A 27,259-nucleotide genomic window follows, 5' to 3' on the forward strand; every position below is an offset into this window, starting at 1 on the left:
TGTGTATCCATAACAACCACCTCTCACTCAAGTGCCGACAAGATCAAGGAGCTGATTATTGACTTCAGGGGGAAACCAGAGGTCCATGAGCCCATCCTTACTGAAGGATCAGAGGTGCAGAGCAACTTTAAATTCCTTGGTGTTACTATTTCAGAGGACCTGTCCTGGGCCCAGCACGCAAGTGTAACTACAAATGAAGCGCGAAGCAGGAAAGCAGCATCCATAACCAAGGACCACCTTCCTCCCCCCCCCCCCCCCCCCACTACACAGGTCAGGCCCTCCTCCCACTGCTGCCATCAGGAAGACTAACCCACCACCATCAGGCTCTTAAACCAGTGGGATAACTTCACTTGCCTCATCACCGAACTGTTCCCACAACCTGTGGAGTCACTTTCAAGGACTCTTCATCTCATGTTCTTGATATTCATTGCTTATTTATTTATTATTATTTGTTTTTTTCTTTTTTGTATTTGCAGTTTGTTGTTTTTTGTCATTTGTCCTGTTGGGTGCAGTCTTTTATTAATTCTACTATGTTTCTTGGATTAATTGAGAATGCCCACAAGAAAATGAATCTCAGGGTTGTATACGGTGATATACATGTATTTTGATAATAAATTTATTTGAATTTTGAACTGCAGTCTCATTACTAGGAAAAAAGAGTTGTTTACTGCACCATTTACTGTTTACCTGTGCTGCACACTACATACATTTTGAATTTATATTGAATTAACTTACTTATGGTAATAGTGGATTTTAGTTAATTGGGACACATCGGGACCAGTACATCTTACCCCAATTAAGCAGCTGCCCTAGTTAGCTGAAGGTTTATGGAAGTAGTTAAAAAAGATACAAAAATGACAAAGTACCCTTTAACTGAATAACAGATTATGTTTAAATGAAATACAGAACAAATTATAACACTACCAATAGTACCATAGTACTATAAAACTGTGCATTAGATCCTAATATTTATTGATGGAGGAATTCATCCAGTATAGGCAATGAAGAAACATTAGCACAGACACCTAGGGTAGATGATGGACTGCCTTCAGATGAATGCATCCTCCCAATCTTCATTGTAACATTCAGATGATTGTCAATACCTCAACACTCTTTGTAGTTCCTAACTTGTTGAAGGAGTGAAATAGTTTCATTTTTACTCCCAGTTGTTTCTGGCATCTCCAAACTGCAGTGAGCAGAACAATTCTGAATTGTCTAACTGCTTATTTCTTGCCAACTTTCAGTGACAAAAATCACTGCTTATTGATCACAAATACATGCAACAGATGCCATTTCAGAATTGTTCACTCTAGATAGATAGATAATAAGCATAGTGTAGCAGCAAACGGCCACACAAGTGCATGCAACTGACACTTAGAATCTATTCAGCAACTGTCTCCTGTCCCAATAAAGCAACATAGTGTCCCAAATAAATGAAGGGGTTCCTGGCAATTTTCTCAACTAGTTTTTGGTCTTTAAGAGCTGTCCCAAATAAGCGGCTGCCCCGATTAACCGATGGACCAATTCGCCAGAATCCACTGTGTTTTGGGTTTATGTGCTGTGTGAGATTTGTCTTGGGGGTGCAACATGGTCCAGAGGAACATCTGCTCATTTGGTTGTATCTACAACCAATAAATCTTGAACATGTGCTTCAAACTATTGAAGAAAAACTGAATTCAAAACAATGTTACATGATGTGTTCATTGTAGGAAAAGAGTGAAGTTTCAAAATTGCAAATAAATTAAAATCACCAGTTCTCTTCCTTTGATTTTATATGTAATTTAAAAAAAATAAAATCAAGCATTTCAAAGAAATTCTATTAGGAACTTATCCTTTGATCTACAATATGTCAGCCTGTGTGCGCTTCAGGAATATGGTTTAATGGACTGTCAAGGTTGAGGTGATGTGACTCACCAACACCGTCATGGGCAATTAAGAATGGATACTAAATGCTGGCCTTACCATCATCTGTAAATGATCAGGAAAGTGGCGGGCACAGACCACTCCATCTACGTTCCTCCCAAATGAGGACAAACTTCTACCCAACATCTTTAAATGTTGCAGCCACTTACATTCACTTCCATTCACACAGAAATCTTTCATTGCTCACTGATATTTTCTCTTGCAAATATGATTCCACTACATTGTGCAATTTTAACACCTAATCGACTTGTCCTCATGTTCTCAATTTTCTTTTCCCTACACTAATCTTCAAACCATACCATCTACAGTCAACTGACTTAGTGTTAGTACAGAAGTGTCTGAATAGATGCACTCACTATTCCCTCCTATTCTACTCCCTCGCGCGAGTGCTGCTGAGGTTAGGGATGCTACCATCTTAAAATCTGTTTTATCATGTTATCCTGATTCACCAGTGCAAAAACATTTGTATATTTTGCTGATACATGGCCATTTTTATTTTCTTAAAATACTACAGAATTATAAGAATACTTAAAAGAATGCAAGCAATTTCGCTCACTCCCTTTATTAAATCTTTAGTACTTGTTACACCTGTTGGAGGAAATGCAAATTCATGCACTTTTTCTAAAACACAACTAATAAAAGTTTTTTTTATATAACCACCTAGGGTCTATGAATTTGGAATATTATAAAATATCGTTCATAAGGCAATGGATAATATCTAACCCTGGGCAGAGTCTGAACAGAATTTGAATCCAAAACTCAAATGTTTGGTGAAACAGAAACAAATTAGAGACATTTTCCTTTCATAATCTCTAGGATTATGCTGGACTCTGCTGTATACAAATTACATTAAAATTTGTGATTTAGGGCTTGTTGTAACAGTCGGTAAAGTGTGCATCAAACAAAAGTAGCAATTCGCGTGAGACTGGAAGTGTGTCCACTGAGGCATTGTTTAAAATAGAACATAGAATAGTAGAGCACAGTTTAAGCTCTTTGGCCCACAACGTTGTAGCAACTTTTTAAACCTACTCCAATGTCAATCCAATACTTCCTTCTCACATAGCCCTCAGTTTCTCTTTTATCCACATGCCTACCTATTGACCCTGATATATCTGCCTCTATTACTACCCACGGCAACATACTGCACACCTACCACACTGGGCAAAAGAAAAACCCTACTTCTGGCATCTTCCTTCCCTCAACACCTTAAAATTAAGTCTCCATGTATTAGTCATTTCTGCCTGGGGGGGTGGGGGGGTGGTCTCTGGCTGTCCACTCAATCTATGCCTGTCATCATCTTGTACACCTCTACCAAGTCACCTTTCATCCTTCTCTCCAAAGAGAAAAGCTTTAACATGCTCAACCTATCCTCATAAGACACGCTTTCTAAACATCATGCTGGTAAATCTCCTCTGCACCCTCTCTAAAGGTTCCACATCCTTCCTGCAGTGAGGTGACCAGAACTGAGCACAATATTCCAAGTGAGTCTAACCACAGTTTTAAAGTGCCACAACATTACATTGATCATATGCCTCATAAAGATCCCATCAAATTGTGCAACAACTTCAAGGGATCTATGGAATTTGAACCCAAGAGCCATCCTTCCCTCCACATTGCCAAGAATCCTGTACTCTACAGAGTATGACTCTCTTCACAATTGCATCGGCAAATAATTCAATGACAATGCTCCTCTTCAAATGCCAGGATACACTGAAATACTTTGGTTTCATTTCAACACCAGCTGTGACTGGAAAAAGATGAGATACACAAGGAATGAAATCGCAGTTACACAACAAGTTGTGCCTCAGGCAGTATTACAACTGCCATGGAGCTGCTAATGTAAAAAAAATAGTGAGGTATGTCCATTTCACAGAAAGCAGGACAGATCTAATTTAGCTAATGAGTGCATTCTCAATCAGCCAAGGGTGACGGTAGATATGTCTACAGTACTATCCAGCAGCATCAGTAACCTGCTTTGACATCAAAGCTGCATTTGACAGGGTGTGACATCGAGGTGCGCTTGAAAAACAGAGGCCAACGAGTGTTTCAGAAATGTATTTTATTAATAATGAAACTTTTAGCAGTGCTTCAAAAAGGGTTGCAAGTACACAAGAAAATAGGAGCAGAAGCTGTGTGACAGATCCTTCAAGCCAGTCCCACTAGTTAATGTAACCATGGTTGAACTATGCTGACCTCAGCCCCTCGTCTGTGACATTTCTCCATATCCCTCCAGTCCTTTGTCTTTCAGGTATTTATCAGCCCCCACTTTAAATACTTCTAATGACCCAGCTTCCACACCAGCAGGGGGCAGAGAATTCCAGAGGTACAACTTCCTCAATGAGGAGAGATTTCTAAGCTTATAATTGACTGCACCCTTATCCTGCAGCTATGCTCCATTGTTTGAAAACATCCCAACATCTATCCTCCGTAGTATCTGACCTGTCTGTGAACATTTGAAGCAGCCAACTGCCAGCAATAGCTTACACACTCACTGCCCGACCAGGGTGGACCCTGCAGTGACGAATGGAAAATCCCACAAAAAGTAGTGGATACAGCCCAGTCCACCATGGGTGAAGCCCTCCCAACCATTGAGCGCACCTACACGAAACACTGACACAGGAAAGCAGCGCTCATCACCAGGGATCTCCACCACCCAGAACATGCTGTCCTCTCACTGCTCCCTTCAGGAAGAAGGTACAGAAGCCTCAGGATGCACACAACCTGGTTCTGGAACAGTTGTTATCCCTCAGCCATCAGGCTCTTGAACCCAAGGGGATAACTTCACTTTATGAAGTGAAATTTATTATTTCTTTCTTTTCATATTTGCAGTTTGTTGCCTTTTGCATACTGTTTGAACGCACAGTAGGCAAAAGACAACACACAATCTTCCATTGATTCTTTTAGTTATTGTTCTATTATGGATTTATTGAGTATGCCTGCAAGAAAATGAATCTTGGGGGTGTAATGGTGATATATATGTACTTTAATACTAAATTTACTTTGAACTTTGATAAACAGCACCATTTACACCAGCCCACCCAACACCGGCTCTCACAGGCTGCCTCTCCACAACATGCTGTGTGCGATTCATTGCTCCGACAGCCCCAGTGGAAGACAGGGATTCACCTCGGTGCTCGGTCTGGGTTTGTCTTTATTGAAGTACAGATGGGTATGCACCTCTGAAAATGTTGGAGTCAGAGCACCGTAACAGATCCGTATTCTGTCCCTGTGAATCAGCTTCAATGAAAGCTGAAGTTGAAGGTGGGCGAGAACAGTATTCGAACAGCCAATAGAAAGGAACATGCCCTTTCACCTAACAGCTCTGTGTCAACCATCACCTGCACAGTCACACTCATTTTGCATTAGCCCTAGTCTTATTCCCCTGTATTGTCTTCATCTTCTCCCAAATTCTACCTCTTGAGGTTCAGACTTTATTCCCTGGAGCGCAGAAGATTGAGGGGAGATTTGATAGAGATATATGTAATAATGAGCGGTATAGATAGGATAAATGCAAACAGGCTTTTTCCCCCCCACTGATATCGGGTGGAACTACATCTGCGGGTCATGGGTTAAGGGTGAAAGGTGAAAAGTTTAAGGGGAACATGAGGGGAAACTTCATCACTCAGAGGCTGGTGAGAGTGTGGAATGAGATGCTAGCACAAGTGGTGGATGTGAGCTTGATTTCAACATTTAAGAGAAGTTTGGATCAGTAAAGGATGGCAGGGGTATGGAGAGCTGTGCTCCAGGTGCAAGTCGATGGGACTAGGCAGATTAATTGATTCAGCATGGACTGGGTGGGTCAAGAGGATCGTTTCTGCATTGTGCTTTTCTATGACTCTCCCATTCATCCAGTTCAAAATAGTCTGCTCCCAGGTATAACTGAAACTATCGGTGGGAAATATGCCCCATGGTAAGTACCAGGTAAACCACACACAATTTCAGGACCTTGAGAGGAACAATCACACAAAAGAAAACATCAGTAACCAGGAGCATGAGAGTCAGTCTTAGCTCATGGTGAGCACAGAGAACAACACCGGACCTCCCTACAAACGTAACACTTGGGTGTGATCATCTTCGGATTTTGTACAAAGATTGACTCGGAGAGAACACAGGAGTCTGCAAGAACATCTGATGTGGGTGAGCATTTAAAAATATGCACCTCAAAGCTGATAACTATTTTTAATTCTTCCTTTGAAAAGGCAATGTGTTTTAATCCTACCCACTATTGTTAATCCCAGGAAGGTGGTAATTCTTGAGCTCATGTGATTAAACCAACTTGATACTCAGTTGGTTAGACCATGCTAAAGGCTGGGTAAACGTTGTGTACTAGTTCAGAATTACATTGGCCAAACGTGGCAAGAATGGTGACATTAGCCCTCGGTCCTGTTGCACATGAGTGAGCGTGTCAGATCTATAATCAAAATCAGAGAGATGTGCTCCATTATTTCCAGCTCGATTCAGTTTCTCAAACTGACGCAGCAGTTGTTCAGCTTCTGTTATCACAGGCTCGTACAGAACCTAATCTCCAGTCAGTCAGTGTGACCTGTTATTAAGGTTACTTATCCTTCTCAGTGTTTTAATGTACAATTCGTTGAGGAAGCACCCAAGCAACGAATTGGACCAAAATCAGTAAATTTCTAGAGGGGGGAGCAACAGACCGTCAGCTACAGATACAGTGATTGGTAAAGGATGAATGGAGGTACAAGAAGTCACAGGCAACTCTAGAACACAAAGGTTCCCAGGCTTTTGCATGACATGGACCCCTACCATTAACTGAGCAGTGCAAGCCCTCACCAGGAACTCATCAGGTGGAGAACCATTTGTTTGGGGGCAGCAAATTGCCAAACTTTTGGGGGAAAACCATGTACGAGCAGCAACATGGCAACACACACACACACACCTCAAACCACTGCGTTCCTCCAGCAGATAGTTCATTGCTCCAGATTCCAACATTTCCAGTCTCTCTCGTCTCAACTGTATTAGTACTTGGTAATGGGGATTGTAAGACAAGGCCCAAAGGGCAGAGAATTATACAGAAGTGTAATTTGAATAACTGCAAAGTTATCTTTTCAGCAAAGAGTGAGCGGAAGTGTGACTGAGCTCCGAAATAGTTCAAGAGGAAAAAATACTGCTGGGTTATTTCTAGTAGTTAATGATTGGAAAGATAAATTTAGATTAAGCACCAACAGAGTAGACATTAGAAGAAATAATGGAATACATTTCTGCAAATGCATATTGAAACAGACACTGAAATAACACAAGGATTAAAATTATTATTGATGCCAGCATATAAATTAGAGAAATGCACACTGAGTAATTATGTTGGGCTCTGTCATTGGCACAGTCAATGGGCTGATTGATCCTCTCCTGTGCTGAAATTTGTTACACTATGAAGTCGGAGAGCAAAGAAGTGAAAGAAGGGATAAGCGTGAGAAATTCTGCAGATGCTGGAAATCCAGAGCAACACACACAAAATGCTGGAGGAACTCAGCAGGTCAGGCAGCATCTATGGAAATGAATAAACAGTTGACATTTCAGGCTGAGACCCTTCTTCGGGACTGGAAAGGAAGGGGGAAGAGAACAGAATGAGAAGAAGGGGAGAGGGAAAGGAGGATAGATAGAAGGTGATAGGTAAAGCCAGGTGGGTAGGAAAGCTGAAGGGCTGGAGAAAAAGGAATCTGATAGGAGAGGAGAGTGGACCATAGAGGAAACAGAAGGAGGAGGGGACCCAGGGGGAGGTGATTGGCAAGTGAGGAGGCAAGAGGCCAGTTTGCATAACAGAAGAGGGGGAAGGTGAGTGATTTTTTTTTAAACCGGAAGGAGGAATCAATATTCATGCCATCAGGTTGGAGGCTACCCAGATGGAATTTAAGGTGTTGCTTCTCCACCCTGAGGGTGACCTCATCAAAAGGAGGCCATGGACCAACATGTCTGATCGGCATGGCCACTGGGCTGTTCAGCTTTTGGCGGATGGAGCAGAGGTGCTCGACGAACCGGTCCAGCAATTGACAACGGGTCTCACCGATGTAGAGGAGGCCGCATCAGGAGGAAAGGTTAAGAACAGGAAACAGCATCCTATACATTTAAATGCATAGCTCTGTTTCTTATCTGTGTTTATTGGGAGTGGAATACAATTACCAAGACCAAGGAGATGGTGGTGGACTTTAGGAGATCTAGGCCTCATATGGAGCCAGTGATCATTAATGGAGAATGTGTGGAGCAGGTTAAGACCTACAAGTATCTGGGAGTACAGTTAGACGAGAAGCTAGACTGGACTGCCAACACAGATGCCTTGTGCAGGAAGGCACAGAGTCCACTGTACTTCCTTAGAAGGTTGGCGTCATTCAATGTCTGTAGTGAGATGCTGAAGATGTTCTATAGGTCAGTTGTGGAGAGCGCTCTCTTCTTTGTGGTGGCGTGTTGGGGAGGAAGCATTAAGAAGAGGGACGCCTCACGTCTTAATAAGCTGGTAAGGAAGGCGGGCTCTGTCGTGGGCAAAGTACTGGAGAGTTTAACATCGGTAGCTGAGTGAAGGGCACTGAGTAGGCTACGGTCAATTATGGAAAACTCTGAACATCCTCTACATAGCACCATCCAGAGACAGAGAAGCAGTTTCAGCGACAGGTTACTATCGATGCAATGCTCCTCAGACAGGGTGAAGAGGTCAATACTCCCCAATGCCATTAGGCTTTACAATTCTACCGCCAGGACTTAAGAACTTTTTAAAAGCTATTATTAATGCTTTTTGAGATAGTGATTTAGATGCATATCATATTTTTTTACTGAGTTAAGTATTGTATGTAATTAGTTTTGCTACAACAAGTGTATGGGACATTGGAAAAAAGTTGAATTTCCCCATGGGGATGAATAAAGTATCTATCTATCTATGTCAACCATTTCAGCTGGCATTATGTCATTCCAGAAACTCATCCTGCCATTTCTAGTTCCCAGGTGCTTTTCCACAACTCACACAATATACATTGCTAACCAAATGAAGTCATTCCTCGCGGCTGCTCTTTTTTTTTCCCACCCTCCTGTTTAAGAATTAAGAGTCTTTCTTTCAGTTCTGGTGAGAGATTAGTGGGGAAAATAAAGGCAGCTAGGATTTAGCTGTGTGGTCACATGTAGCTGACGTTTACAACTTGGTTATACACAAAGTGAGATTGCAGTGAGGCAGCTCTGTGTAGCAGAATACATTCAGATGGCATTTCATATGACACGAGAGGCCATTCAGCCCATCAATTCTATTGCAACCCATAGAACAGCATCGTTCCCCCACTAATTTGACCTGGAACCTATTCTCTTCACATTTCTTTAGATCCAACTACATATTAGGGGCAATTTACAGTGGCCAATTTGGAAGTAACTTAAGTATCTAGGGCAGGGGTTCCCAACCTTTTTTTTTAAAAAAAATATACCATGGACCCCTAACCGAGGGGTCTGTGGACCCCAAGTTGGAAGCCCACACAGGTTTCTAGGGGAAACCCACAGAGTCATGGGAAGAACATGAAAATAGCAGCAAAAGTCTGGATTGAGCCTCGGTCATTGAAAGCATGAAACAGCAGTGCTGCTATCCGTGCCAACCTGCAAGTATTTTAATATCCATAAAACCTGGGTTAGACCACGCTTGGAATATTGTGTTCAGTTCTGGTCACCTGATTTTAGGGAGCAGAGGAGTTTTACCAGGATGCTGCCTGGACTAGAGAGCATGTCTTACGAGGACAGGCTGTGTGAGTTAGGGCCTTCCTCTTTGGAGTGAAGAGGGACGGGAGGTCACCTGAAGGGGTATGAGATGATAAGAGGCATAGATCAAGTGGACTGCCAGACTTGCCCCCAGGGCAGAAATGGCTGAGATGAAAGGCATAATTTTAAAGTGACCGTAGGAAAGTATAGGAGGGGGATGCCATAGCTTTTTTTTCCCCCCATAAAAACAGAGTGATGGGTGCATGGAACAACTTGCCAGGGGTGGTGGCAGATATATTAGGAGTTTTTAAAAGAAACTCTTAGATAGGCACATGGATGATGGAACAATTGAGAGTAATGTATGAGGGAGGGATTAGATTGATCTGAGTAGGTTAAAAGTTCGGAAAGACATCGTGGGCTGAAGGGCCTGTGCTGTGCTGTAATGTTCTATGCTCTGTCTGAAATAGAAAACTGCAGATTGCTTAACGTTGGATTATTAAGTGGAAGTACTGTTTTCACTCTTCTCAACTGAAGCAGCAAATGCTGCTAAAATGGTAAAGAAGGATATACCCCTATGGTTAATGCAACAGCATGTACTGGCCCAAATTCTGTTTCATCTGTAACTCATCACTCCAGGTGTAAAACCAGTCAAACCATTCCATAAGACCACAAGATACAAGAGCAGAATTAGGCCATTTGGCCCATCGAGTCTGCTCTGCCATTTCATCATGGCTGATCCAATTTCCTTCTCATTCCCAATCTCCTGCCTTCTCGCGATATTCCTTCGTGCCTTGACCAATCCAGAATCTATCAACCTCTGCCTTAAATATATCCAATGACTTGGCATCTACAGCCACCTTTGGCAACAAATTCTACAGATTCACCACCCTCTGTCTAAAGACATTCCTCCTCATCTCTATTTTGAAAGAACACCCTTCTATTCTGAGGTTGTGCCCTCTGGTCATAGACTCTCTCACCACAGGAAACACCCTCTCCACATCCACTCAATCGACGCCTTTCAACATTTGATAGGTTTCAATGAGATCACCCCTCATTCTTCTGAATTCTAGTGAAAACAGGCCCAGAGCCATCAAACGCTCTTCATGTCAAATATTTCAATCTGGAATCATTTTTTTGAATCTCCTGTGAACCCCCTCCAATGTCAGCACATTTTTTCCTCAGATAAGTGGCAGAAAGTTGTTTACAATACTCCAAGTGAAGCCTCACCAGTGTTTTATAAAGCCTCAGCTTTACATCCTTGCTTTCATATTCTAGTCCTCTCATTAATTCTACACTATGGTGTAGCCTTCAAACTCAACCTTCTACTAAAATTGGCAGTCTGGGCCTTTATACTTTTCAGAAATAAGTCCCAGCACACATCCTTGGAGTGCCATGGTAGCATGGCAGTTAACATGGCACTATTAAAGCTTGAGTATTAGAGTTCGTAGTTCAGTTCCAGCGTCCTCTATTAGAAAGTTTGTTCATTCTTCCTGGGTACTCCAGTTCCCTCCCACAGTCCAAAGACAGACTGGGGTTATTGTAAACTGTCCTGTGATTAAGCTAGAGTTAAATCAGTGGGTTGCTGGGCAGTATGGGTCAGTTCTACGTTGTATAGCTAAATGAAATAAATACTGTGTTCACAGAATACTCAGGCTACTGTCTTCCAGCTTCTTTTCTGTTTGCACTCCACTTCCCAACCTTAAGACAGCTCCTGATCCAATGGATAACATTCATCCTTGATAATCCTTCAGTGGAACATTTCATTGAAAATCTTTTGTAAGGGGAAACATGATGTCTTGTGGCTCTTATCTATTAAATTTGGATGGACACTCCAAAAAAAAAAATCCAACAGATTGGTTATACAAGAGCTACAGAGTATAATCAATTTCCTTACTTGTAGACTCCAGTCAGTTTGGATTGGCAACAACATCTTCTCCACAATCTCCATCAGCACAGGTGCACCACAAGTCTGTGTGCTTAAACACCTGCTCTACTTGTCTTACACTTATGACTGTGAGGCTAAGCACAGTTCCAATGTCATATTTAAGTTTGCTGACTCCACCACCATCATTGTCCCCATGAAAGGTGGTGACAAATCAGCATATAGGAAGGTGATTGAAAATCTGGCTGTGTTTCCATAACAACTTCTCACTCAGTGCCTACAAGATCAAGGAGCTGATTATTGACTTCAAGAGGAAATCGGAGATCCATGAGCCAGTCCTCATCCAGGGATCAAAGGTGGAGAGGGTCAGCAACTTTAAATTCCTTGGTGTTACCATTTTGGAGGGACTTTCCTGGGCCCTGCAGTAAATGCAATTACGAAGAAAGCGCGAAGATTCAGCATGACATCTAAAACTTTGACAAACGTCTACAGATTTGCAGTGAAGAGTACAATGACTGTCAGCATCACAGTCTGGTGTGGAAGCACCAATGCCCTTGAACAGAAAATCCTACAAAAAGTAGTGTGGATACAGCCCAGTCCATTACGGGTAAAGTCCTCCCCACCATTAAGCACATCTACACAAAACATGGTCACAGGAAAGCAGCATCCATCATCGGGGGCTCCCGGCACTCAGGACATTCTCCCTTCTCACTGCTACCATCAGGAGGAAGGTACAGGAGCCTCAGGACTCATAGCACCAGGGTCAGGAACAGTTCCTCCTCCTCAACCATCAGGTTGTTGAACTAAAGGGGATAACTTCACTTGCCCCATAATCAAAATGTTCCCACAACCAATGGACTCATTTTCAATGACTCTTCATTGTGTTCCTACTATTTATTGCTTATTTATTTAGTATTATTATTTCTTTCCTTGTGTACTTGAACATCTTGTTGTGCTTTGAATGCCCAAGTTGGTGCGGTCTTTCATTGATTCTATTATGATTATTATTCTATTATGGATTTATTGAGTATGCCTGCGAGAAATGAATCTCAGGATTGAATAGGGTGACATACATGTACTTTGATAATAAATTTTCTTTGAACTTTATCATCTAAAGGCACACTGACTGCCACTTATAATGCTCTCTGAATGCAGGGGTATTCAACTTTATTTCATTTATTCCATTGACTTTATGGCTGTTGAGAATTGTTCATGGATCAGGTAAAGCCCCATCACTCATAACCTTATAACAATTACAGTACAGAAACAGGCCATCTCGGCCCTTCTAGTCTATGCCGAACTCTTACTCTCACCTAGTCCCACTGACCCGCACTCAGCCCATAACCCTCCATTCCTTTCATGTCCATATACCTGTCCAATTTTACTTTAAATGACAATACCGAACCTGCTTCTACCACTTCTACTCGAAGCTTGTTCCACACAGCTACCACTCTCTGAGTAAAGAAATTCCCCCTCGTGTTACCCTTAAACTTCTGCTCCTTAACTCTCAACTCATGTCCTCTTGTTTGAATCTCCCCTACTCTCAATGGAAAAAGCCTATCCATGTCAACTCTATCTATCCCCCTCATAATTTTAAATACCTCTATCAAGTCCCCCCTCAACCTTCTGCACTCCAAAGAATAAAGACCTAACTTGTTCAATCTTTCTCTGTAACTTAGGTGCTGAAACCCAGGTAACATTCTAGTAAATCTTCTCTGTACTCTATTTTGTTGACATCTTTCCTAAAATTTGGTGACCAGAACTTGAATACTTGAATGTTTGCCCATTTCTAATCTCCTGATGTGTTTCTTAAAATAACCAATGCTTCAACAATTTTCTCCCTTGCATTGGCAGGTATCCAAGGAAACAGAACGAGGTGACAGAGGTAGCAGGTGATATCCAGAGTATTAAGCCAAAGGCAGCTGAAGACACAGCTGTCAAAGCTGCAGTATAGAAAATCAAGTTTCAAAGTGGACCACAAGCAGAAGGCAATGATAGCACATTGGTTAAGTTACTGGATTAATATCAAACAGCAAGAAATGCAAGCAGCTGTGGAACTGAATCCAAGTAATTATTCAAAATGGGATAATAGTCTATTATAATGTGGTCACCAGGTTACTCTTAATGCTCTTAAATACACATCTGGTTACTACTGTCCTCCAGAGGGCGAAGTCAGCCATCATTACTGGGCCCAGGCTGGATATGAGCCACAGACTTAACTGCCCTAAAATGGCCTATTACATCATTCAGCCCAGGAACAACTGGGAAGAGAAAAATAAATGCTCATCCAATCAGTGGTGCCCAGATGCCAAAACACACACACAACAAATTAACAGTTTGCAAACTGAACCCTAACTTCAAGATAAAGGGATCTTTGAACACCATTATTCATAACCCCTTTTCGAATAACCACTTTTTTAATATATAAAAATGAAAAGGACTTTTTTGTGTAGGCTTTGAAGCTCAATGTTAGAGTGAAAATTGATAATCCACTGTTAAACAATTTTGATATTTTCAGGTCATTTCTAGTCACCTTGGAATTTTGACCAGCAACCTCTGTAGCCCAACATCATGCTTGTGCTGGTCATCAATAGGGTGAAATCATTCCCTATGTAATCTTCATCTTTGCAGTTCTGTGAGCGAGGGAAAGTGAATCAAAATGTCTCAACCCCGAGGCTTTAGGAAACCTGATACCTTGACTCCAAATATCCTGGTCTAGTTCGCAAATTTACAGGAACTGGAATAAGTATTTGAGGATTTCTACTGCCACTAGCAAATCTAGGGGAAAACTAAAGATTAAGATCTTAAAGATTAGCTTTATTTGTCATATGTACATTGAAACACGGTGAAATGTGTTGTTGACTACGAGGGGAGTGAGTCGCCTGGGACTGTGCTCGCTGGAATTCAGAAGAATGAGAGGAGATCTTACAGAGACATAAAATTATGAAAGGGATAGATAAGATAGAGGCAGGAAAGTTGTTTCCACTGATAGGTGAGACTAGAACTAGGGGACATAGCCTCAAGATTTGGGGGAATAAAGTTAGGACAGAGATGTGGAGGAACTGCTTTTCCCAGAGTGGTGAATCTGTGGAATTCTCTGCCCAATGAAGCAGTGGAGGCTACCTCAGTAAATATATTTAAGACAAGGTTGGATAGATTATTTCACAGTAGGGGAATTGAGCATTGTGGGGAAAAGGTGGGTAGGTCTATGGTCAGATCAGCCATGATCTTATTGAATGGCAGGGCAGGCTCGACGGGCCAGATGGCCTACTCCTGCTCCCATTTCTTATGTTCTTATGTTTGCGTCAATGACCAACACGTCCCAAGGATGTGCTGAAGGCAGCCTGGAAGTGTCACCCTGTCAAAACAGCATGCTTACCGGTCACTTAACACTAAACCTAAATCTGTACGTGTTTGGACTGTGGGAGGAAACCAGAGAAAACCCACGCGGTCACAGAAAAAACGCACATACTCCACATAGGCAGCAGCGCGGACTGAAACCCAACCATTGATCGCTGCTGCTGTAAATCACTGCAATAACCAAAGCACTTTCCAAATGCAAGGGCGAGTGAAAAAAAAAAATCGCTACAGACAAACTTACCATTATATAATATGAATCTTTTCTTATGCAGGCAGCAAGAAGTGCTTTGATAAACAGCTCATTTCTAGGCCAAAACATCTTAAGTGGCCTAGACTGCACAAATGACTTTCAACTTGACTTTGGCATACAACAAAATCATAGAGGCGTGTGTGAGATTATTTTTACACCAAGAATAAACACCTCTCCCACTGACCCTGATCCATAATGAATCTGCCTTTAATGTTTCTTGCAATTACAGATCTCGAATCAAAATGTGATTCGCAGGGAAGGCATTAAACGAGATGGTGCTTCAATGAAATGCCTTGAGTGTTAATGAGTACTTGGTTGCTTGCAAAGGCTCAAGCAATATTATGTTGAAGTGCTTTATTTAACAATCAACAGTTAGGAAAGTGTCAGTGATGAGGTGATAAAGGGAATGAACATATGCCAATTCCTCGATCTTTGTGTGCATTACAAGGTCCCTGTAGCTGGCTGTGTGTCAATACTTTACTGCTTAAAGGCAAAATAAAACTTGCTTGTAAGATGCTTGTACACTCAGATCAGGACCAGTTGGGAGCAGCATGGACAACTGGTGAAGGTGGTTCAAAGACATCATCCTCAATACTCTCCTCAATGGGTCTCATTTTTCCTGAAGTCTTAGAATATGGGGACCTCTCTGTTGTGCATAGAAGAAACAGAAACAAAAAATAAAAAACCTCTGCAATCAAATGCTGTCAACCAAACTAACAATAATACATACAAAAAAAAATTAGTTACAAAAATAATCTGCAAGATCTTACAGCCTCACTCATTATACGTGTTCTTTAACTGGGCAATGTTTCCGTACTTCAGGGGAAGATATAACTAATTGCAAAACTTTGCCAGTTATAAATTTATTTACTGTCAATCAACCTACAAGACTGACAATTTTGTAAAAGTTAGTCTTTTAGGTTTTAATTACTCTTCAAGGTTAAATAATAAAAATGATCCTTTTTAAATGATTGCGTCCTTTTTTGTCTCTCAATCAAAAAATTTTCTATCTCAACTAGGAGTAACTTCACTGTTTCACTCCCCCCCCCCCCCCTCACTTCAGTTAAGAAGCTCATAGTCAATTGCTCTGCTCACTGAAGAAACCAATTATCCTGTGTACCTGCTGTAGAGTTACCAATTCATCCACTCATCCATAAGAGAAAGCAAAACCTGAACCAAGCAGAGATACAGCAGGATGCACATCACAGAAAGTCATGGAATATATTTCCATCTGACTTCACTCCAATTTTCAAATATTAGCCAATAACTTGCGCGAAAATGTTAATCAACAATTCAAATTTTGTGTATGCTATTTGTGGTTCTTACTCATTTTTAATTACATGTTGTTCTTGCTTGGGAAAGTGGAAGCCACTCTGTGTAACTTCATGGAACGAATATAGCAAGAGGTACCCGTTCTGCTCATCAGGTTCAAATCAGCAAATCTTATTCTCATTTCCAAACACTCTGCTCTTTCCCCATTCTCACAAATTATTCCTTATGATTGCACTGATTGAAGCTGCTCGTACTACTCAAAGCCAGTGATTTCTACATCTTTAAGTGTTATCTTCACATTTTGTATCGTTTGTGTAAGTATCTAAACTATTTACAAACTTGTACATCTCTATGAAGACTCCTGTGATGCAACATGTCATCTAAAGCTTTGATAAACTTCCATTGGCTGACGTGAAACCTAAGGTCTTTGCAGAGCGAGATGTTTTTATCCAACCATTAATACTGATAGCTGTATAAATGGAGCTGGACATATTTGTTAATAAATTACTGCTCTAAGTTATACAATCAAACTTAAATTTTGCATTAGTAAATCTTCTATAGTCATTACTATCCAAAGTGAAAGCAATACATTCAATTTTAACATTTCATGAAGAGATACACTCCAAATGCAACATGCACTAGTCTTGTGATGAGCAAACTTTTAGAACAATCCAAACTCAAGATATCATTTGAGAAAGAAATTTACACACTTTAAACAACTCTGAACATTGAAGTAGCAACTCACAATGTGACATGACCAAGTTCAATAAAGATCTTTACTGCTTCAAAAAAAAAAACAACTTTCTGTGTGTTCCATTTTGCTAAATAGCAATGCTACAATGGCAGTTATATGCATATGCCAAAATATCACTGTTGATTCACCATTAGGTGTAGCCTGTTTATTGTAGGAAAGAGCAGGTAGGTCTGGTCTTCGGTAGTAAAAATGTTGTTTTCACATGCAAATTTCAGTCATCAAATCCAAATTTTCAAAACAACACAACTGCTCATTGTTAATCTCTCAACTGGTATCTCTGACTAATAATTCCAACAAACGGATAAAGCCACATCAGGTTTTCATGCACATGCCTGGGTAAGTTTCTGTTAACATACACTGCCTATATAAAGTATTCACAACCTCCCCCCACCCCAGAAGTTTTCATATTTTATTGTTTTACAACATTGAATCACAGTGGATTTAATTTGACTTTTTAGACGCTGACCAACAGAGAAAACTCTTTCGTGTCAAAGTGAAAACAAATTTCTACAAATCAGTCTAAATTCATTACAGTTATTAAACACAAAATTAGTGATTGCATTAGTACTCACCCCCTTCAAGTCAGTATTTACTAGACGCACCTTTGTCAGCAATTACAGCCTTGAGTCTGTGTGGATAGATCCCTATCAGCTTTGCACATCTGGACACTGCAATCTTTCCCATTCTTCTTTACAAAACTGCTCAAGCTCTGTCAGATTGCATGGGGATCATGAGTGTCCAGCCACAAATTCTCAACTGGATTGACGTTTGGACTCTGACTTGGCCTCTCCAGGACATTAACTTTGTTGTTTTCAATGCATTCCTGTGCAGCTTTGGCTTTATGCCTGGGGTTATTGTCTTGCTGGAAAACAAATCTTTTACCTCCTGCAAACTGCATCAGGTTTTCCTCCAGGATTTCCCTGTATTTTGCTACATTCATTTTTACCCTCTACCTTCACAATCCTTCCAGGGCCTGCTGCAGTGAAGCATCCCCACAGCATGATGCAGCCACCACCATGCCTCATGGTGTGGTTTTGATGATGTAAGGTGTTTGGCTTATGCCAAACATAGCGTTTAGTCTGATGGCCAAAAAGCTCAATTTTGGTTTCATCAGACCATAGATCCTTCTTCCAGCTGACTTCAGAGTCTCCCACATGGCTTCTGGCAAACTCTAGCTGAGATTTCATGTGAGTTTTTTTCAACAGAGGCTTCCTCTTTGCCACTCTCCCATAAAGCTGCAACTGGTGAATCACCCGGGCAACAGTTGTTGTATAAGCAGTCTCTCCCATCTCAGCCATTGAAGCTTGTAACTCCTCCAGATAAAACTTTTCATGGGGTTTCTTTGAGTGTTCTTTTGTCTTCGTGGTGTAGTTTTTGCCAGGATACTGACTCACCAGCAGTTGGAGCTTCCAGACACAGGTGTATTTTACTCCAATCAACTGAAGCACCTTGACTGCACACAGGTGATCTCCATTTAACTAATTATGTGAATTCTAAAACCAATTGGCTGCACTAGTGATGATTTGGTGTGTCATATTAAAGGGGGAGGGGCCGGGTGAATACTTTTGCGATCAATTATTTTGTGTTTTATATTTCTAATTAATTTAGATCACTTTGTAGGGATTGGTTTTCACTTTGACATGAAAGAGTTGATCAGTGTCAAAAATAAAAAGTGATTCAATGTTGTAAAATAATAAAAGATGAAAACTTCCAAGTGGGGGGGGGTGAATACTTCATATATGCACTGTGTATATTTTACTGGCATTGCAAAAGTTTCAATCTACCCAGATGAAAGCTATAACACTTGTATGGAAATCCCACAGGCCAAGGAGCAAGCTCGATGGCATAGAAACTTATCCGACAGGCCATTATGATTGCAGAAATGACCACTCCGCAACAAGTGATTTTGAAATGTTAAATATTTCTACAAAAACATTTGAAGGCAGCAAAAAGGAGGCTGGCTGCAAGTTCTCCAAATACAATCATGAATGATGTAAATTTTCCTTCTTTTTCAACAGGTAAAGCGTGGCTCAGTCTTGTCAAGGGGGATGAAAACACGTGTCAATCTAAATGATAAGCAACCACTCAAATCTAGTCAAAATTCCACTATTACAAAAGTAATCTGACTTTATGCACGTGAAAGATTATAACCAGGTATTGTTTTCATTGAAAAAAAATATAACGTAATCATTCAAATATGCTTCAGTCTGGGGCTACAAATTAGGCAAAATAACCAATCCTTGCTTCATCATCTTTATGATAAGTGGAAGGAGTTTCATAAACTGCACTGTTTCCAAGGACCAGCAAGAGTTCACTGGATGGTTAAATACTCCAGCAAAGAGGGGGCACGGTTTACTATTTAATGTGCAAAAAAACAATATTCACTCCCTCTTCAATTAGTGTCCCATGCAACTGCAATCAGTTTTGCTCTAAAAGGCTACACTAGGACATGAGCCTGTGATGGGAACCAGGAGGACAGAGCTGAGGATGAGCCAGCAGATGATGGAGGCAACATGAATGTAAGGAAGGAGAACTCAATGACTGGGTACAAATGCAGACAGAGCAAAGAGTCAAATTGTGCCACAGTGGCAAAATTCAAAAGGGTGAAGAACGCTGGGCTGAAGGTGCTGAATTTAAATGTGCGTAGCATTCAGAATAAGGAGGACAAACTCGTGACACAATTAGAAATTGGTCGATGTGACATTGAGGGCATCACTGTGTCGTGACTTGTAAGGCCATAGTTGGGAGCTTAACTTCAAAGGATATACTTTGTTTTGAAAAGACAGGCAGGAAGGCAAAGGCGGTGGTGTGGCTCTGTTGGTAAGAGATGGAATTACATCTTTAGAAAGAGGTGGACACAGGGTCGGAGAATGTTGAATCTTTGTGGGAGAGTTAAGAAACTGCAAGGATAAAAAAAAACATTATGGGAATCATATATAGGCCTCCGAATAGTAGCCAAGATGTGGGGTTGAGATTGCAAAGGGAGCTGGAAAAGGCATGTAATAAGGGTAATGACACAATTGTAATAGGGGACTTCAATATGCAAGGGGATTCGAAAATTCAGGTTGGTGTTGGATCGCAAAAGAGGGAATTTGTTGAATGCCTACAAAATGGCTTTTTAGAGCAGCTTGTGTTTGAGCCTATTCAGGGAAAGGCTATCTTTGACTGGGTGTTGTGTGATAACCCAGATCTTATTAGGGAGTTTAACGTAAAGGAACTCTTAGGAGGCAGTGGTCATAATATGATTGAATTCATACTGCAATTTGAGAGGAAGAAGCATAAATCACATGTACTAGTATCACAAGGGAATAAAGGGAATTACAGAATCATGAGAGAGGAGCTTGCCCAGGTGGACTGGAGGAGGGTACTAGCAGGTTTGCCAGCAGAGCGGAGGTGGCTGAAGTTTCTGGGAATAGTTCACAAGGCACAGGGTAGATGCGTCCCACAGAAGAAGTTGTTCTTAAATGGCAGGGATAGGCAACCGTGGTTGACAAGGGAAGTTAAGTTGTCTAAAAGCCAAGGGAAGGGCAAAAAAAGGTAGCAAAACTGAATGGGAAGTTGGATGGCTGGGAAGCTTTTAAAATCTAACAAAAGGCAACTAAAAAAGCTATAGGCAGGGAAAAGATGAAATATGAGGGAAAACTAGCCAATAATATAAAGCAGGATACTATAATTTTTTTTTCCAGTTATATAAAGAGTAAAAGGGAGATAAGAGTTGATATTGGATCACTGGAAAATGATGCCGGTGAGGTAGCAATGGGGGACAAAGAAATGGTGGATGAACTTAATGAGTACTTTGCATCAGTCTTCACTGTGGAAGACACCTGCAGTGTGCCAGAGGTCTGTGAGTGTCAGGGAGCTGGAGTGAGAGCCATTGCTATTACAAAGGAAAAAGCACTAGCCAAACTGAAAGGTGTTAAGATGTACAAATCACCTGGACCAGATGGACTACATCCCAGAATCCTGAGAGAGGATGCTGAAGAGATAACAGATGCAATGGTCATGATCTTTCAAGAATCACTTGATTCTGGCATGGTCCTGGAGGACTGGAAAATTGCAAATGTCACTCCACTTTTTTTAAGGGAGGAAGGTAAAAGAAAAGTATTATTGGCCCGTTAACCTAACCTCAATAGTTGGAAAAATGTTGGGAGTCTATTATTAAGCATAAGGTTTCGTTGTTCTTGGAGACTAATGACAAAATAGCTCAAAGTTAGCATGGTTTCTGTAAAAGGAAATCTTGCCTAACAAATCCGTTAGAGTTCTTCGAGGAAGTAACAAGCAGGGTGGACGAAGGAGAGGCAGTGGATGTTATTTACTTGGATTTTCAGAAGGCATTTGATAAGGTGCCCCACACGAGGCTGCTTAACAAGATAAAATGCCATGACATTACCGGAAAGATACTGGCATGCATAGTGGAATGGCTGACAAGCAAGAGACAGCGAGTGGGAATAAAATAGGAACAAAAGGGGCCTTTTCTGGTTGGCTGCCAGTGACTAATGGTCAGCATTGGGACCGTTGCTTTTCACATTGTTTGTCAGTGATTTGGATCATGGAATTGATGGCTTTCTGGCAAAATTTCTGGATGATACAATGATAGATAGAGGGGTAGGTAGTGCTGAGGAAACAATGTGATTGCAGCAGGACTTAAGACAGATTGGAAGAATGGGCAAAAAAGTGGCAGATGGAATACAGTGTTGGGAAATGTACGATAATCCATTTTGGTAAAAGGAACAATAGTGCAGACTATTATCTAACTGGAGAGAAAATTAAAACATCAGAGGTGCAAAGGGACTTAATAGTACTCATGTAAGACTCCCAGATGGTTAATTTAAAGGTTGGGTCTGTGGTAAAGAAGGCAAATGAAATGTTGGCATTTATTTCAAGGGGAGTAGAAATATAAGTAATGCTGGGCCTTTATCAGACACTAGTCAGGCTGAACTTGGTGCAATGTCAACAATTTTGGGCCCCATATCTCAGAAAGGATGTGTTGTTATTGGAAGGAATCCAGAGGAGCTTCATGAGGAAGATTCCAGGAATGAAGGGTTAACATGTGAGGAGTTTTTGGCAGCTTTGGGCCTGTACTCACTGGAATTTAGAACAATGCAAGGGGATCTCATTGAAATCTACCGAATACTGAAAGGACTAAATAAGGTGGGTGTGGAGAGGATGTTTCCTACGGTGGGGGTATCCAGAACTAGAGGGCACAGCCTCAAAATTGAGAGGCAACCTTTTAGAACAGAAGTAAGGGTGGATTATTTTAGCCAGAGAATAGTGAATCTGTGGAATGCTCTGCCACAGACTGCAGTGGAGGCCAAGTCTGTGGGTACATTTTCCTGACTGGTCAGGGCATCAAAGGATACGTCGAGAAGGCAGGTCTGTGGGGATCAGTGGGATCCAGGATCAGCCATGATGGAATGGTGGAGCAGGCTCGATGGGCTGAATGGCCTAATTCAGCTCCTATATCTTATGGACCTTGAGTAGTGGCTCACCCTGCCCCATTGATTACAAATCCTCCCAAGGGCCCTTCGGTTAACAGATTGATCTTTAAGAGTAATGATAAAAGATACTTTCCTCCTAAGACTTTGGGATTTGATCAAAGCTTCACTTTTATTAGAACAACATAAATTGTGCATTTGTACTGACTCAAAGACCTTTCACCTTCACGGAGCGGGACCATGTAGTTAGCTGCAAGTGTGCCGAGGATGAAGGAGCAGTTGTTTCCAATCAGGGAAATAAGAGCGGTCTTGTAGGTTAGTGCCTTTTTTAGAAAATGGGAACAGTAGAAAGTGTTAACTTCAGACACAAAAATTTCACAGGCACACACAAGGGAGCAGACAGTTACCACTATGACCTTGAATACGTACAGACTTGTACAGAATTAGGTCAGAAGACAGAAGCAGCAGAGCTTCATTCAGTCGGGCTACACGGAAAAGAATGAATCTGCTTTGTAATTCTGAAATCAGATTTCAAGTTACAAGTTTGTTACTGTATGACGACAGGGTGCAAAAAATGCAGTTTATTTTTTTGTTTTACTCAATTTTACAACAAAAAAGAAGGTAGAACCCTTCCTCTGAAAATTTAGTGAGTAATTCAGTCATTTTAGACACCAATGTGGAACCCTTCCTCCGGTATCTAAGATCTTTAAATATAATCTATGAAAGGACGTTAACATAAACTATGGTCCTTAAAGTAATTAAAGACATCCAATGTAGATGTGGAAAGGATGTTTCCCATGATAGGAGGTTCTAGGACAAGAGGGCAGAGCCTCAGGATGGAGGGGCGCCCTTTCAAAACAGAGATGCAGAGAAATTTCTTTTGCCAAAGGGTGGTGGATTTGTGGAATTTGTTGCCACATGCAGTTGTGGAGGCCCGGTCGCTGGGAGTATATAAGGCCGAGATTGATAGGTTCTTGATTGGACTTGGCATCAAAGGTTACGGGGAGAAGGCCGGGAACTGGGTTTGAGGAGGAGATTTTTTAAAAAGAGGATCAGTCATGATTGAATAGCAGAGCAGACTCAATGAGCCAGATGGCCTAATTCTGCTCCTAAGTCTTATGGTCTAGCTGATAGAGTGGACAGCCAGCGCCTCTTCCCCAGGGCACCACTGCTCAATACAAGCAGACATGGCTTTAAGGTAAAGGGTGGGAAGTTCAAGGGGGATATTAGAGGAAGGTTTTTTACTCAGAGAGTGGTTGGTGCGTGGAATGCACTGCCTGAGTCAGATACACTAGTGAAATTTAAGAGACTACTAGACAGGGATATGGAGGAATTTAAGTTGGGGGGGTTATATGGGCCGAAGGGCCTGTGCTGTGCTGTACTATTCTATGTTCTATGAAATCATTTTAACACAATGCTTTTTGAAACTCTTACAAAAGCATATTATCTGAACGTCTAGCTGCTTGGGAACTGTGGTCAGTTGTGGCTATGAGCATAAAATGTAACTGGAATTAGAATGGAATAAATATTTAGAAAGCTCTCAGTATCTGATACATCAGACTGGAAGTGAGTGGGTTCCTGAGTAGGATCTGGAGCAGCTATCATTACTAGTTATGGTCAGCTTTAAGGACAACAGCTTATGTTAAAGTCCTTTCATGGATTTTAGATACCGGAGGAAGGGTTCTAAAATTTCCGCTTCATTATAATGTGAATAGTTTGGCCGAAAATAAGCAATCCTCTTTAAGCCGATTCATACTTTGGTCATTAGTTAGTTTGACTGTGTGTGAGTTCACATCTTAAAAAAAAAACAGTGCATTTTTTTTTTATAGCATGCTAGAAGAGTGAAGGAAAGTGCCATTTATTTGGGGCTCACGGATTGACGATGCAGTAGAACCACCATGTAGGAAACTAGATAGTCCATCGTCGGTGTCACTTGTACTGGCCATACTGTTTCTCACTCTCATCATTGAAAGCTGCGAACATAGGCTCGGTTGTCTCTCTATCTTTTTGGCAGTCTGTAATGGAAAGGATACTGTTTTTCTAGATGCAAGGTTAACAAAACGACCCAATGCTGCTTCTCAGTGCAGGGCCATACTCTCTCCTCACTGCTACCATCAGGAAGGAGGTACACAAGGGTTAGATCCCACAACAACAGGCTCAGGACCAGTTACTAACCTTCAACCATCAGGCTCCTGAACCAGCGTGGACATCTTCACTCACCACAACACTGAACTGATCAATGAGCACAACCCACGGACTCACTTTCAAGGACCCGACAACTCATGTTCTCAGATTGATAGATCGATTTATACTTGTTTCTTTTTGTATTTGCACGATTTGTCAGTCTTTGTGTGCAGTTTTTCATTTTCTATTGTACTTCTACATTGTACAGTGAATGCTTGCAAAGAAAAAAATCTCATTGTAATCGGTGACAAATACTGACTTCGATAATAAGATTTACTTCGATTTTACTCAGTGAGCAGTTGGTGAACTTTTTACCCAATCACAAACAAGAGAAAACCTTTTACCCAATCACGAACCAGAGAAAACCCCAAGTCTCCATGGTCTTCTTCCTTGATTCATTGCCTGAAAGGAGAACCTGAAGACAGGACGAAAAGATCTGCAGATGCTGGAAATCCAAGCAACACACACAAAATGCTGGAGGAACTCAAGCCAGCCAGGCAGCATCTATGGAACAGAGTACAGTTGACATCAAGTCCTGTCGAAGGGTTTCGGCCCGAAACATTGACTGTTTTCTTTTATATAGATGCTGCCAAGCCTGATGAGTTCCTCCAGCACTTTGTGTGTGTTGGTGAACTTGTCACCGCACCTTACCCACCAATTATTTGTCCAGGACGTTCTTACCATTATGGAATTTGATTTATGCATCTGAAATAGGAGGGAGACAGATTTCCAATGGCTACTTGACAATAAATCTGATTTTTTATTTAATATAGAGCTGCAGCGCAGAACAGGTCCTATCAGCCCACCGGTTCATGCCATCCACCGACTTAACCCTCGCCTGATCACCGGACAACTTACAATGACCAATTAACCTACTTAGCCAGTCCATCTTTGGGCTGTGGAAAGAAATCAGAGAAAACAGCTGAAGGAAACACACGTGCACGGAGGAAGCAATGTACAAGCTTGCTTACAGAAGTTGCCAGAATTGAACCCTGAACTCTGACACCCCGGCCTGCAGCAGCACCTCGCTAGCCGCTACACTACTGTTGGCGTCCCATGACTTTGAACAGGAAGAGTTCAGCACACAGCTCCATTAAATGCTGGTGGAACTCAGCAGGCCACGCAGCATCTATGGAAAAGAGTACAGTCGATGTTTCGGGCCGAGAGCCTTCAGAAATGTTGATTTGTATGCTGGATGCGATGGGTTGGGATGTGACATGAGAGGAACCCTATCCATGCTCTGGTTGGGAAAGGGATAGAGAGGGGAAGTGCACTTGGCAGCTCTGTCAACAATGTGGATGAGTAAACGACGCCATGAAAACACCAATGAAGAATCTATCAGCTTTAGGTGGGGAAAATGGAAAAACTGAGTCCTTACAGGAAGCTGGGGATGGTGTAGTCAAGGAAGCTGTGATAACCTATGGTCTTATAAACACCAATTACTGAACAGAAAACTAATTACTAAAAGAAGAATAACATTTAAAAATTAACTTTCCAATTGAAGAATTACTTATTGAAATAATAAATGCAAAAACATCTGGGCAGCAAGAAAGAATGAACTGCATGCGATATACAACCATCTCCACTGCAATCAGCCAAATGCATCACAACAAAATAATAACTTGTCAGTCTCACGATCTCCATTCATTACGTAGATCCAAACTTAAGAATCATAACATATAGAACACAGAAAAACACAGCACAGTACAGGCCTTGCCCACAATGTAGTACCAACTTTGGAACCTACTCCAATAGCAATCCAACACATAATCCTCCATTTTTATTTCATCCAAGTGCTTATCTTAAACATCCCTGATGTATCTTCATCTACCACCACCTCTGGCAGCATGTTCCACACACACACACACACCATTGCAAAAAAGCTACCTCTGACAGACCCTCCATACTTTCCTCCAATCACCTTAAAGTTTTGCCCCCTTGTATTAGCCACTTCCATCTTGGAAAAAGTCGCTGGCTATCCACTGTGCAACTGGGCGCTGGACTTCCGAACCAACAGACCTCAGATAGTCAGGATGTACAACCGCTCCTCCCTCCCCATCATCCTCAACACAGGCATGCCCCCAGGGCTGTGTGCTGAGCCTCTTGCTGTACACTCTGCTCACACACGACTGCACGGCCAAACACCCAAGTAATCCCATCGTCAAGTTCACCAATGGTATAGCAGTGGTGGGGCTCACCACCAACAACCATGAGACGGCCTACAGAGAGATGGAAGAGCTCAAGGCCTGGTGCCAGGCAAATGACCCCGTCCTCAATGGCAACAAGACAAAGGAGATGGCTAGCTACCAACTTCAGGAGAGCTGCACCATTCACACCACTCCTTACATCGGCAGTACATCAGTGGAAGCTGTGAGCAGTTTCAAACACCTGGGGTGCACATCTTGCACAACCTTTTATGGTCTGAGTACACATTCTAAACAAAGCGGGAAAGCTCACCAATGCCTCTACTTTCTGAAGAGGATGAAAACAGCTGGAATATGCACATCTATACTGAC

At 41.6% G+C, this 27,259-nt stretch overlaps 1 protein-coding gene across 1 annotated transcript in view; it reads right to left on the minus strand.

Annotated features, from left to right (window-relative positions):
- Positions 1-15,289: 15,289 nt before the first annotated feature.
- The window catches only part of popdc1 (popeye domain cAMP effector 1), a 61,322-nt gene continuing 49,352 nt past the window's right edge, over positions 15,290-27,259 (minus strand). Inside the window, exons 10-11 of the mRNA XM_073055341.1 lie at positions 24,433-24,574; positions 15,290-15,744 (exon numbers count right to left, since the gene is read on the minus strand). Coding sequence (XP_072911442.1) covers positions 15,629-15,744; positions 24,433-24,574 — 258 coding nt within the window. The 3' untranslated portion in view covers positions 15,290-15,628. The remainder of the gene's footprint in view (positions 15,745-24,432; positions 24,575-27,259) is intronic.

The sequence above is a fragment of the Hemitrygon akajei genome, chromosome 9 (genome assembly GCF_048418815.1).
Source record: "Hemitrygon akajei chromosome 9, sHemAka1.3, whole genome shotgun sequence".
Taxonomy (NCBI): domain Eukaryota; kingdom Metazoa; phylum Chordata; class Chondrichthyes; order Myliobatiformes; family Dasyatidae; genus Hemitrygon; species Hemitrygon akajei.